Here is a 13549-nt window from a genome sequence, read left to right on the forward strand (position 1 = left end):
AATGATTAAAGTTTAGCGCAATACCAGCCACAAACGCCGAAAAGTCATTAATAAACTCCTTGTTAAATTTAGGAGGGCGGTAAATGAGTGCACATGCCAATGATACGTTGAGTTTAATTTCGAAAAGTTGCAGCTCAAAGCTTTTATATTGTTCACATGGGATTTTTTTACAGTTCAGACTGGTTTTAAAAACTGTCGCTAGGCCTCCACCTCTTCCCGTGGTTCTAGGAGAGCTAAAGAAAGAACATGCCGGAGGAACAAGTTCTGAGAAGGGGAAGAACTCACCAGGTTGAACCCACGTCTCCGAAAGAAGCATGCAGTCAAGCTCCCGGGATAAAAAGAAGTCATTTAACATAAAAGTCTTGTTAGACAATGATCTGACGTTAATCAGTGCCAACTGAAGAACGGTATCATGCATGTGCGGTGACTTGGCTCGAGCCAGAGATCGGAGATTCATGAGATCTACACCGCGCTTGGCCACTTGAGGACGCCGGGGAACAAATTCCTCCACCGGTACACGCAGCTGATCCACCGCGATGACAGCTCCAGGTTGTATCGGGAGAAGCCACCTCCTCCTGGAGTCCAAAGGAGGGACAGCCGGTAAGGAACAGCCGTGTTGAAATCCCGGTCCATTCTTCCGCATGGACCGCAGATATGCTCTCACTCTTACAACCACACCAACTCGCTTTCTCCGTCTTCTGGGGCGTTTTCCCCGCGGAGCGCCACTGGATGTAAGTTGGAGGTACGCCGGCAGAGCCGAGAGTGTAGGAGGGGGTGCATCCGAGGACTGATTCCCATAAATAACACTCTTTATACAGACAGCATGTTGATCACTAATAGCAAAAAGTGTTTGGCGATCATACACAAACAGAGCTGAGACATTTTGGTAACTTAAACTAATAAGAGCAAACAATAAACCAAACAAAACAGGGAGACGCTGCGCCGTGCACACTGCTGGCGCCAACTTCCAGAATCTGTATTGTTGCCCAAAGAATGAAAACCGGCAGCTGATTGTTAAGCCCCATTGTTTTCACCTAATATATTTCACATCTCATCTCAGCTAGATTTATGCTGTTTCTATATCTGATAATAATCAGCTTTTCTAACAAGCTCTTCACTTATGTAGGTAATGCAGTTTAGCTTCCAACTCTGAAATTTGCCAGATGTTTCAGCAGTGCAGTGCAATGCATTTGAGCTTTAAGATTTTTCATACAATTTGTTTCATATTTCTGCATATGTGAGTCATTTTCTGTTAGAAAATCTACTCAGACCTCACAATGTTCTACAAATTTTGTCATTATTCAACCTTTAAAGCAAACAGTTCAGTTTAGCATAAACTTTAAAATGAAACTCATACTTATTAAACCGATTTCCACTTTTTCAACTATACTCACTACTTCAACTTCTTCTTACGGAATTCAGCTATTTATCAAGTTAGCTTTAGCAATTCAGCTATTCAGCATTCCCACGCATTTTCTGCAGGAAATGCATTTTCTAGTTTATTATTCCCTCTTCCGTACGTTTTTTGGCTCTCTGTAACTTCTGCATACTTTCAGCTATTAAAACCATTCAACTTTTCAAATGTTCAGCTCTTTCAGCTAATGATGGGACTTTTTCAACTTCTTTTCTACTATTTATACTTTTAAAATTTTAAGCTTTTTAACACTTTTTTTAACATTGAAGTCAATGAGAGCAGCCTTCAACTCCTTAAAATCTTCTTCTGCTCCCAAAATTTCCAGCTCCTTCATACTTTCACCTACAGATGCCAAACAAACTTTAAAATGTTCACAAAATATTCAGCTATCAGGCTATGGCATTTCAGTTTGATACCTTTTACAGTTTTTGTGAAGAAGCTGTTTAAGTTTAGTGATTTTTTCAGGAAATTTTATCGATTAAACTGAGTGTGTATTGCGCTTGCTAGGGTGGATGATGTCACAGCTAGAGGGTGAAGCTTCGAAAAAATTATCTTAGTTCCTTGTCTGTAAACTGCTCTCACGCCCACAATATCTATTTGTCATACACAATTTATACATCAAAACGTAGGTATTTTTGGCTAGTTTCAAAAAATGCTCAGTTATGTGATAGGTCTTATACTTTGGGCTCAGCAAGCTTCCAAATGATGACAGTAACAAATTTTATCCATCCGCAACAATGATAAAAGTGCTGCATATTTTCCAGCGAAGAGCAGAACAAACCACTTTTTTAAATCGCTGATATGCCCACATTTTTACGTTTATCCATATAAATTTCATACCAATACGTTCACAAAGGACTTGTGGTGCTAAGGATCACGTCATTTGACTGATATCAGTTATAGTTTTCCCAGTCCGAGGCTTTGTTTGAGAGTTTGCTCTCAGTGTCTGAAGTGCTGTGGTGTGCTACAGGAGACATTAAGAGCAGGTGCGATCGTTAACAGATCAAAGACATGTTTATAAACATGGCCCCAGGCCCTTAGTAACCATGAAAACCCTTTCACAGACAGTCTACCTGATTACTCCAGGCTTGCTGTAGGAGTCAACTAACTAGACTAACTATGATCATCAGTCTATATCATTTGCGTTCCACTTCTGTCTGTCTGTCTGTCTCCTTATCTGCCTGTGTCTCCCTCCCTCCCTTTGTCTGTATCCCTCCCTCCTGTCTCCCTCTCTTTCTCTATGCCTCCCTCCCTCCTTTCTCTTTTTTGTCTTTCTCACTCCTCTGTTCCCCCCCTTCCTTCCTTCAGTCTTCCTCCCTCCTTCTCTCCGTCCCTCCCCCTTTCTCTGTCTCTCCCTACCTCCATCCTTCTCAATCTCTCTCTCTCTATCACTCCTCTCTCTCTCTCTCTCCGTCCCTCCTTTCCTCTCTCTCACTCCCTCTCTCCCTTCCTCCTTCTGTCTCTACCTCCAGGTTCATTTGTAATTTGTGATTTCATCCATGTATATAGCCCGTTTCTTTTAATTGGGGGAATGCTGTTCTACAGCATTCCACCTGTTGTTATTCGGTTCTTTATTATTCTTATTCCGTACGTTTTTTGGCTCTCTGTAACTTCTGCATACTTTCACCTATTTAAACCATTCAACTTTTCAAATATTCAGCTCTTTCATCTAATGATGGGACTTCTTCAACTTTTTTTCTACTATTTATACTTTTTAAAATGTTAAGCTTTTTAACACTTTTTTTTAACATTAAAGTCAATGAGAGCAGCCTTAAACTCCTTAAAATCTTCTTCCGCTCCCAAAATTTTCAGCTCCTTCATACTTTCACCTACAGACGTCAAACAAACTCGTCAAAATATTCAGCTATCAGGCTATGGCTTTTCAGTTTGATACCTTTTACAGTTTTTGTTAAAAAGGTGTTTAAGTTTAGTGATCATTTCAGGAAATGTTATCGATTAAACATAGTGTGTATTGCGCTGCCTAGAGTGGATGATGTCATAGCTAGAGTGTGAAGCTTCGAAAAAATTATCTTTGTCCCTTCTTCTCAAATTGCTCTCACGCCCACAATCTCTACTTGGCATACACAATTTATACATCAAAACGTAGGTATTTTTGTCTAGTTTCAGAAAATCTGCTCAGTTTTGTGATACGCCTTTTACTTTTGGCTAGTTGAGCTTCCAAATGACAAGATGTCCATATCGTTCTCCATTGGCTCCAATGTTCAAACTCCTGGATATTTCCCAGCGAAACACTGAACAAACCACTTTTTGAAATCGCTGATATGACCACATTTTTAGGTTTATCCATATAAATTTTATATCGATACGTTCACAAAGGCCTTGTGGTGCTCAGGATCACGTCATTTGACTGATAGCAGTTATCGTTTTGCCACTGTGAGGCTTTGTTTGAGAGCTCGCTCTCAGGGACTCTCACTCTCACTGACAGATTCAGCAGGTGTTGCTCATCAACTTGATTACAGACATCAAAGCAAGTTTATAAACATATCCACTGGCCATTGGTTACCATGACAACACTTTCACAGACACACCCAGATACTACAGGCAGTAATATGAACAGTAGTCTATACAGATACTACAGGCAGTAATATGAACAGTAGTCTATACAGATACTACAGGCAGTAATATGAACAGTAGTCTATACAGATACTACAGGCAGTAATATGAACAGTAGTCTATACAGATACTACAGGTCGTAATATGAACAGTAGTCTATACAGATACTACAGGCAGTAATATGAACAGTAGTCTCTTTGGCCTTCCTCTTCTGTCTGTCTGTCCATCCTCTTTCTGTCCTCTTTCTTCTTTCCTCTTTCTGTCATCTTTCCTCTTTCTGTCCTCTGTTCTCTTTCTGTCCTCTCGCTCTCTTTTCTCTTTCCTCTTTCTGTCCTCTGTTCTCTTTCCTCTTTCTTTCCTCTTCTTTCCTCTATGTCCTCTTTCTTCTTTCTTTCCTCTTTCTGTTCTCTTTCCTCTTTCTGTCCTCTCGCTCTCTGTTCTCTTTCCTCTTTCTGTCCTCTTTCCTCTTTCTGATCTCTTTCTTATTTCCTCTTTCTGTCTTCTGTCTTCTGTCTTCTGTCCTCTTTCTTCTTTCCTCCTTCTGTCCTCTTTCTTCTTTCCTCTTTCTGTCCTCTTTCTTCCTTCTGTCCTCTTTCTTCTTCCCTCTTTCTGTCCTCTTTCCTCTTTCTGTCATCTTTCCTCTTTCTGTCCTCTTTCTTATTTCTGTCCTCTTTCTGTCCTCTCGTCACAAGTCGGAATTGAACTCTGGACCTCTGCGTCGAGGCACAAACCTCCAAGTATATGTGCGCCTGCTCTACCCGCTCACCAATTTGTTTCTTTTGCTGCAGAGATTCAATCCAAAAAATTATTGACCCATCTCAGAGTAGCTTTATAGAATGTACGGTTTATGAAAAAAAGGAGATAGAGACAGAATTGTGTGTGTTGTGAAGGCATTTTTCTTATTTTCTGTGTTCATCTACAGTATATTGTTCAAATAGGTCCTCTTTTACTCTACTACCATATGATCATGTGATTAAAAGAACCTCAACACCTGAGTGTGTTTCCTAGAAGGGAATCAGCAGGGATTGATCTACGTATTTGCATAACTTCAATCAGCTGTTTCCAATAAATGCATGTATAAAATGCAGGGGATATATTTGGGTTTCAATTTACAATTTGAACAGCTGTTCACTTTGACTTTAGCCTATAAGTTAGGTTTAGAACATGATGTTATCTGTTCTGACATACAGTGTGAAAGCATTTGTACATTTGGCAGTAAAGATCCATTGTTTTGGTTTTGGTGGAGCTTGTGTGTAAAAAGAATTTAAGCATTTTAAATTTGTGTTAACTGTATGCATTTTGTGTCAAAGCAACAAGAAATGTTTTAATTGTGTAGCCTACACAGACGGATGTTGTGCTAACTGTGTTAAGAGTTTAGGAAAGTTGTTAAAAGTATTGAAAAAAGTGTCATAGTGATCGTAAAAACCTTTAATAATGGTTGTGCTGCCCCCTGCTGGTCCCAGGGTGTAACTGCCTGCTGTTGTTGTTTTCAGGCAGCAGAGCTGCTGTCTGCAGACGGCCCCAAGAGACCAGAGGAGGCTGGCCCTGGGGTAACACACACACACACACACACACACACACACACACACACACACACAAATACACACACACACACACACACATACAGACACACACACAAATACACACACACACACACACACAAATACACACACACAGACAGACACATACACATACAGACACACACACGCACACACATACACACACACGCACACACACGCGCACACACATACCTGCACATGCACAAACACACACACACACGCAAACACACATATATGCACATGCCACACACACACACACACACACATATATACACACACACACAGGCACGGACAGACAGACGCACACAGACAGACGCACACACACACACACACACACACAGAGACACACACATACACACACATACGCAGAAACACAAACACACACACATGCACACGCATACATGCACATGCACAAACACACACACAGACACACACACACACACACATATATACACACACACACACAGGCACACACACACACACACACAGACACCCACGCGAATGCACATATATGCACATAAAAGTTAGAAAATAAACATTTTAAGGCGACATGAGCAGCACTGCAGATGCTACAGGAGGCCTTTAGCGTCGGTATCTGATGCTGAGCTGAGTTTATGATGAGTTGCAGTGGTGTGATCTACGTGCAACGCTGGTATACGCTGTACACCCGCTAGGAAAGGTCAAAGATTTACCCACTTTCACTTTATTATGTTCATAAATTAGCCGTCTGTGTTGCCGTCCTTTTCTGTGCAAAATTGAAATTAACTACATGTACACACACACACACACACACACACATACATGTACACACACAAACACACCCACACACACGCACAAACATGAACACACACCACACACACACACAAACATACACACACACACAACAAACACACACATATATGCACACACACACACATACACGCACATGCACACACACACACACACACACGGACAGACAGACAGATGCACACACACACACACACACACACAACACATACAGACACACATACAGACACATACACACACACAGATACACACACACACACACACACATGCACATGCACACACACACACACACACACACACGCAAACACACATAGATGCACATGCACACACACACACACACACACACACACATATATACACACACACACACACACAGTGACTGCCAAATGGATTTCTCTTCTTTTCTTCTTTTAACAGATTGCAAAGTGACACTTTTATTTATTTTCTATTTTTGAACTTGATACAAATTTTGACACAGCTGCACTTTTATTTTTGGTGTTGCTGTTTTTCCCGATTGCTAAAAGACCGTGGGGCACAACTGGAGTCACGTGTGCAAAACTCAAACTACAGTCTGCACTACCAACAGTCACCTGAGCTAAACAGTTCACATCTCCTGCAAAACTCATTCAAAGCAACACAACTCTTAACACACGTCTCAAAACAGGCTCAGTGCAGCCAAACACTATGAACAATCGTCACTGAGATAACACACACACACTCACACACACACACTGTCACTCAGAACACATTGAGGGTAAAAACACTAGCATCAAACACCAATACAGAAATTACAAACTTTTTCATCTTTACAGTTTGAACAATTTGAGTGACTTGACACTACTCAATAGTTTATTTAAGGAAAAAATATAGATTTTATAACATACCAATTTTTACGTAAGGTAAACAAGAAGGAATGAAAATCTGTAGTTTTCTTCAATAACGTATTTTGTCTCTAGTAATTTATGGAATTACTGGGGAAAAAAACTAAAGGTACATAACAGTACCAAAGAATAGTGTGACTAATCCTGCCTCTCTCCAGCATCATGTGGCAAGTTCTCTTCATCACATTGGATGTCTTCATCATCTCTAAATACTAATGAATGTGGTGTTTCTATTGCTTTCACCTCCATTACTTTCTGAAAAACAGTAAGAACACAGTTTTACTATTGTAAAGATATAGTGTTTTTCACTTTTTTTATAGCTGTGTACATAACCTCAGACATCTTACCTGGACATGTTGGTATCTTTGCTCTTTTACCTGTTTCTCTCAAACAGTACAGTGTATAACTGTTTCATTCTTATTTGGTGTTTGTATACAAAAAAAGTCTTTCTGAGCTTTCTCTGTATAAATACCGTATATGTTCACTAACTAGTCTAAAATAAGACACCTACTTAGGCTTTCAGCTAAAACTGCAATCAGCAGTGTTTGATAGGCACCAGACTGGAATCTATTCTGTTCTGAATGTGTGGTTTACAGTTTTGACAGCAGTGTGTTAGCATTTGAACAAAGTGCTGTAAATCTACAGCGTTGTGCACGTTGTGGTTAAAGTCATGGGATAAGTGTGTAGAGTTTTGAAAACTGTGTTCAAGCAATGAAAAACGAACTAGAGTTTGGTCCACATGAACTGCTGCTGTGCAGACTGTAGTTAGAGTTTTGCACATGTGACTCCAGTTGTGCCCACTGTCGTTTAGCAATCGAAAAAAACTGTATTTGATGTAGATCATTAGTTTGTATTTAGATACAACTTGTTACTATACTGATACTACTTGTCACTATACTGATTCTACTTGTTACTATACTGATACTACTTGTTACTTCAATAAATTGGAACAGTTTAAGCTTGTTGCATATTTCATTAGCATTGTGTTGGGGCGATGGGGGCAGTTGGGGCTTGAAAATTCACCCTTGTCCAAAGTGGGGAATGACCGAAAAAGTTTGAGAACCACTGCCTTAGAGTGTTTTATGAAACACCCTATAATATATGTCGGAGAGCCCCCGGCGGGCAGGAGACCTTAGATTTTAGCTAGATTTGTTGTTCATGAATACCAGACCTTCCAGATGAAGATGGGGTATATTGCTTTTTTGCTTTCTTTTTTGTTTAGGTACTCCACTGACATGTTACACACTATATTTCAAGTACTTTGTTTACTGTATTATTATGAGAGGTATGAAGTTTGTGAACAAAACAGAATCTTTATGGACAGCGTATTGAAATTTGTCAGTTTTAATGTTAATGGACTGAACGAGCCGATTAAAAGGAAAAGGGTCTTGACATATCTTAAAAAGCTACAAGTAGATATCACTTTCCTACAAGAAACTCACCTCATGGGTAGGGCAGGTAGTATCGTCATCATTCAATTCAAAGGCCAGAGGAGTGGCCATTTTGATAAATAAAAGTACACCTCTGGAAATACTTGATACTGTCATTGATCCCTCTGGACGTTATGGCTTTATTAATTGGCGAATATTCTCAGAACAATGGTCACTCCTAAATTTATATGCACCTAATTATGATGATGAGTTCTTTGTGCAAGAAATATTTCTAAAAGTTGCAGGGGGGCAGCAAAATATACTTATAGGAGGTGATTTCAATTTCCGTTTAGATCCTACTCTGGAGAAACGACTAAGACCATCTCCAGGTCAAAAGCAGCCAAGGCCACTCAAACATACAGTATATGAAAGATCTCAATTTAATAGACAATTGGAGGCAGATGCACCCTCAGACTCGGGATTACTCCTTTTATGCATGCCCTTATAAATCCCACACTAGAATTGATTTGTTCTTATTGTCCTCCCAGCAATTTCACAGAGCTTTAGATGCTGAATATTCATCTAGAACTTTATCTGATCACTCACCATTGACCTTGTCCATTTTGTTCCCAGACAAGCCCAAAACACCCTATAGGTAGCGCCTTAATCCCACTATCCTCCAGAGAGCTGATTTCTGCACATTCATAAAGGATCAAATTAAGTTGTTTTGTGAAACGAACTGTGCCTCTTCTCCCTCTCAATAGTCTCAATAGTTGTATTTCATGGGATACGTTAAAGGCCTATCTGAGGGGACAGATAATACACAGAGGATATTGATAAGTCGGAAAAAGAGATTTTGCTCTTGGAAAAAGATTATCAAAGAAATGGTTCCTCAGACACATATCAATCTTTAGTCCAGAAAAAAACTTAAATACGAGGTATTATGAATTGGGAGAGAAAACATAATATCTTGTCCTGGCAACTGAAGGCAGAGGAAAGCACTAGGAGTATCAATGCCATTCAAACTGAAGTAGGCTCTATCTCATATAACCCAACAGAAATAAACGATACATTAAAACACTTCTATTCAAATTTGTGCAAATCAGAATTGCCCAGCGATTTGACCCATATTGACAACTTTCTGTCTAAAATGGAATTGCAAAGAATTAGTGAAGAGGACCAAAACAATCTTGACCTTCCTTTTACAAAAGCCCTAAATTCACTTCAGTCTAATAAATATCCAGGAGAGGACGGTTTCCCCCCTGACTTTTATAAGATATTTAAAGATTTACCTATCCCACTGATTATGGATGTAATAAACCTTTCGTCTAAGACATACGCTTCCCGAATCCTTTTCGACTGTCATAATCACAGTTATATTTAAAACGGGTAAAAGACCCACTAAAATGTGCATCTTATAGGCCCATTTCGTCATTGAACTCAGATTACAAATTGATCTCTAAAGTGTTAGCAAATAGACTTAGTCTGATATTATCAAAAATAATTAACCCAGACCAGAGTGGCTTTATTCAAAAATGCCTATCTGCCAATAGCTTAAGTAGATTCTTTAATATAATCCATTTAGCAAAATCAAGATCTGATCACACTCTGGCTGTGGCATTAGATGCAGAGAAAGCCTTCGATAGGCTGGAATGTTCCTATTTATTTAAGGTATTAACTAAATTTGGTTAAGGGATTTATTAATTGGGTGAGAACCCTATATCATAAACCCAAAGCAAGACTTACTACTAATGGGCAGATCTCATCACCGTTTTCCCTAAATAGATCCAGTAAACAGGTATGTCCACTGTCCCCAAGTCTATTTGTCTTAGCCACTGAGCCTTTGGCGGAGGCAATCAGAAGGGACCCGATATAAAGGGCTTTAAGGTTGGTAAGACAACCCATACAATTAATTTATTATGTTTATCATTATCAACATCTTTACTTTGGTCTGCATCACTCACATCCATTACATCAGGTGAGGTGTTCCCTCAAAAATCTGCAAATTTGCACGGATGAACAGGTGCTATCTGGGTGACACCCCACCCTCTGTGATTCCTGGAAATATGAGATGAAAAGGATGTCTTTGCATTGAAATTCTTATTACATCCATCAAAGGGACAACTTACAGTTAGACCATCTTGTATGTGTCCACTTAAGTGAGACATGATCCCTTTAACATCTGAATATTCTCTGCTGAAAAAGTTCAAAGAACACTTCAACTGTACAGACACTCAGGTTCCAAGTTTGTCTGGTCTGCAGATCCAGGTGTGTTCGTAACATATGAACAGCAAAGCAGTTGAATGAGGAAAACCTTCTTCCACAATCGTTTTGGCCACATAAAAACAATACTTTGTGGACTTTGTTCAAAGAAAAAGTATGAAAACTGAACTGTTAATACGTTAACATGGTTTGAGTCTCCTATCCAGTCACACCTTAGCTTGCAAGGCTTAACTTAGCTACTGAGCAGCAGTCAATCAAACAAAGCTTTACAAAACAAACATTTTACATGTGAATACTTTAACGTAACGTTAATCATAAAAAGCGATTAACTAATGTTAGCCGGCCCAACCTGCCCCGTTTTAGCTTGCGATATCTGGTTAGCTAATAGTCGGCCGAACCGTGAGACGGGCACAGAGGTCTAACGTTATCATTCAACGTTATCATCAATGTAAGCTAGCCAACTACCACCAACAGGCCTGTAATGTTAGCTAGGTATAAAGCGGACGAACCGGCTATAATAACATAACCAAAATGAGTATCTGTGAACGTTGACATTACGGTCAACGTTAACTAGCCGGCCCGACTGGCCCCATTTTAGCTCATGATAACGTTAGCTGGTTAAGTCAGTCCAACCGTGATAGTAGTAGTTGCCATTTGTACCTAGCTAACTTTAATGTTATAAAGCGGGCGAACTGGCTAAAATAGCTAATGTTAGGCGTTAACGTTACTCTCTCGACCTGACAACCACAAAAACACACAGGTTAAAAAAAGCTGTACGAAGTAATAACTCCCTATATCATAAATGATATAGTTCTGAATTTTTACCACAGTAAGAAGGGTTGCTCCAAAATGCAAATGAAATAGTTAACTTTGAACCGCTTTGTGAATTTTTTCACGCTTTGCGATGAGTCTTGTTCCCAAGATGCATTGCGCAAATCAAAATACGGGAAAAACACCTGTGAAAAATCAGTTCAGAAAATCCCTTCGTATGAACACAGTATATTAGCCAGTATTTTTTACTGACTTTTCTTGTAGTTATAGGTTCACCATTTAATAACAGAAAGTATTCTGTTTTTTTACTGTAGGTACACTGTTAAATAACAGAAAATGTTCTGTTTTCTTATAACATGGTTAATTAACTGAAACATACCGTTTTTTATTTACAAGACAAAGTCCAGGTAATGAGCTACCAGAACTTTTTCTATTAGATTTTATGTGTGTTTTTTATTAGTTTTTATTTTTTATTTTATTAGGCTTGTTGATGTACAAAGTAAACCAATGTAATTCAAATGTTTAAATGAATTAACATGTATTCAAATATGGATAGTCACACTATTTTGCATGCAGTAGGCTAGGCTAAGTTTTTCAATGCAAAGATTTAAGTTTAGCAATTCAAATTCAAATATAAATGATTCAAATTCAGTTTCTGGTGGCACACATTTCAGCCCATTTCTTGTTAAATTTGAACACCAGTTTGGGACAAATATTTCTCAGGAGCCATTTTGTGAGGATGTAACCTTCTGTGTATGAATGTGCCGCAAATTACTGCTCCTGAACATTGAATCTCTTTTGAAATGAGAAACATAGAGCAATGGGATATTTTACAGTCTTAAGTCTAATGTTGTTTCTTTAATTTGTTTCACAATGTTGATGCACTTTACAAAAGATTATGGATATCTAGAGCATTCATTCTTTTTCTAATGCTGTTATTTCTTCCATACAGAACAAAAGAAGTATATGAGGATAGTGATGGTGGGGAAGACTGGGAATGGGAAAAGTACCACTGGAAACACCATTCTGGGACAAAAGTGCTTTGAATCAAAGTTCAGTGCAAAGTCTATGACTGTAAAATGTTCCCAGGGCAAAGCTGTGGTGGATGGGCAACAGGTGGCTGTTATCGACACCCCAGGCCTGTTTGACACCAGGTATGACGAGGTTAAAACAACTGAAGATATGAGCCAGTGCATCTCTTATGCTGCTCCTGGACCCCATGTGTTCCTGGTGGTCATCCGGCTGGGCAGATACACTGAAGAGGAAAAGCAGACAGTGCAAAGGATTCAAGACATCTTTGGCCAGGCTGCAGACAGATACAGCATGGTTCTCTTTACTCATGGGGACCAACTTGAAGACACAACTATTGAAGACTTCTTGAAGGAATCCTCAGACCTGCAAGAACTCGTGGCCAGATGTAATGGCCAGTACCATGTCTTCAATAATAAGCTGAAGGATCGCTCTCAGGTCACTGAGCTGCTCCAGAAGATCAGAAATGTAAACCAGAAGAACGGAGGAAGCCACTACACAAACCAGATGTTCCAAGAGGCTGAGATGCTAATCGAAGAGGAAAAACAACGCATCCTGAAAGAGAAAGAAGAGAAAATACGCAAAGAACAACAGGAATTGGAGAGAAAACGTCAGGAAGAATCCGAAAATCTGATGAAGAAAATGTATGAACCACTTCAGGCTGAGAGAGAGAGGGAGAAGAAAGAGAGAGAGGAGGAGAGGAAGAGGGAGAGGGAGAAAATAGAGAGGGAGAGGATGAGGCAGAGGGAGGAAAGAGAAGCAGAGAGGAAGAGAGATGAAGAGAAGATGAAGAGACATATTGCAAATATGCAGAAAAGTTTAGAGGAGCAGCGTGAGAGAGAACTGGAAGAAGAAAGAGAAAGGTTGAGATGGCAAGCACAGCAGCAATTTAATTCGCAAAATGATTGTACGATTCTCTGATTTGGCTTTTCTGTAAGTCTT

At 39.5% G+C, this 13549-nt stretch overlaps 2 protein-coding genes across 2 annotated transcripts in view; both read left to right on the forward strand.

Moving 5' to 3' along the window:
• The window catches only part of kcnd1 (potassium voltage-gated channel, Shal-related subfamily, member 1), a 1001373-nt gene that overhangs the window by 487822 nt on the left and 500002 nt on the right, over positions 1-13549 (forward strand). The window lies entirely within an intron of this gene.
• LOC120558439 (GTPase IMAP family member 4-like) lies at positions 537-13360 on the forward strand (the record flags this gene model as incomplete). The annotated part of the gene is made up of 2 exons (XM_039799447.1): positions 537-600; positions 12531-13360. Coding segments are annotated over exons 1-2 (894 nt in total), but the record flags the coding sequence as incomplete, so codon positions are not given.

This window comes from Perca fluviatilis, chromosome 5 (assembly GCF_010015445.1).
Source record: "Perca fluviatilis chromosome 5, GENO_Pfluv_1.0, whole genome shotgun sequence".
Classification (NCBI taxonomy): domain Eukaryota; kingdom Metazoa; phylum Chordata; class Actinopteri; order Perciformes; family Percidae; genus Perca; species Perca fluviatilis.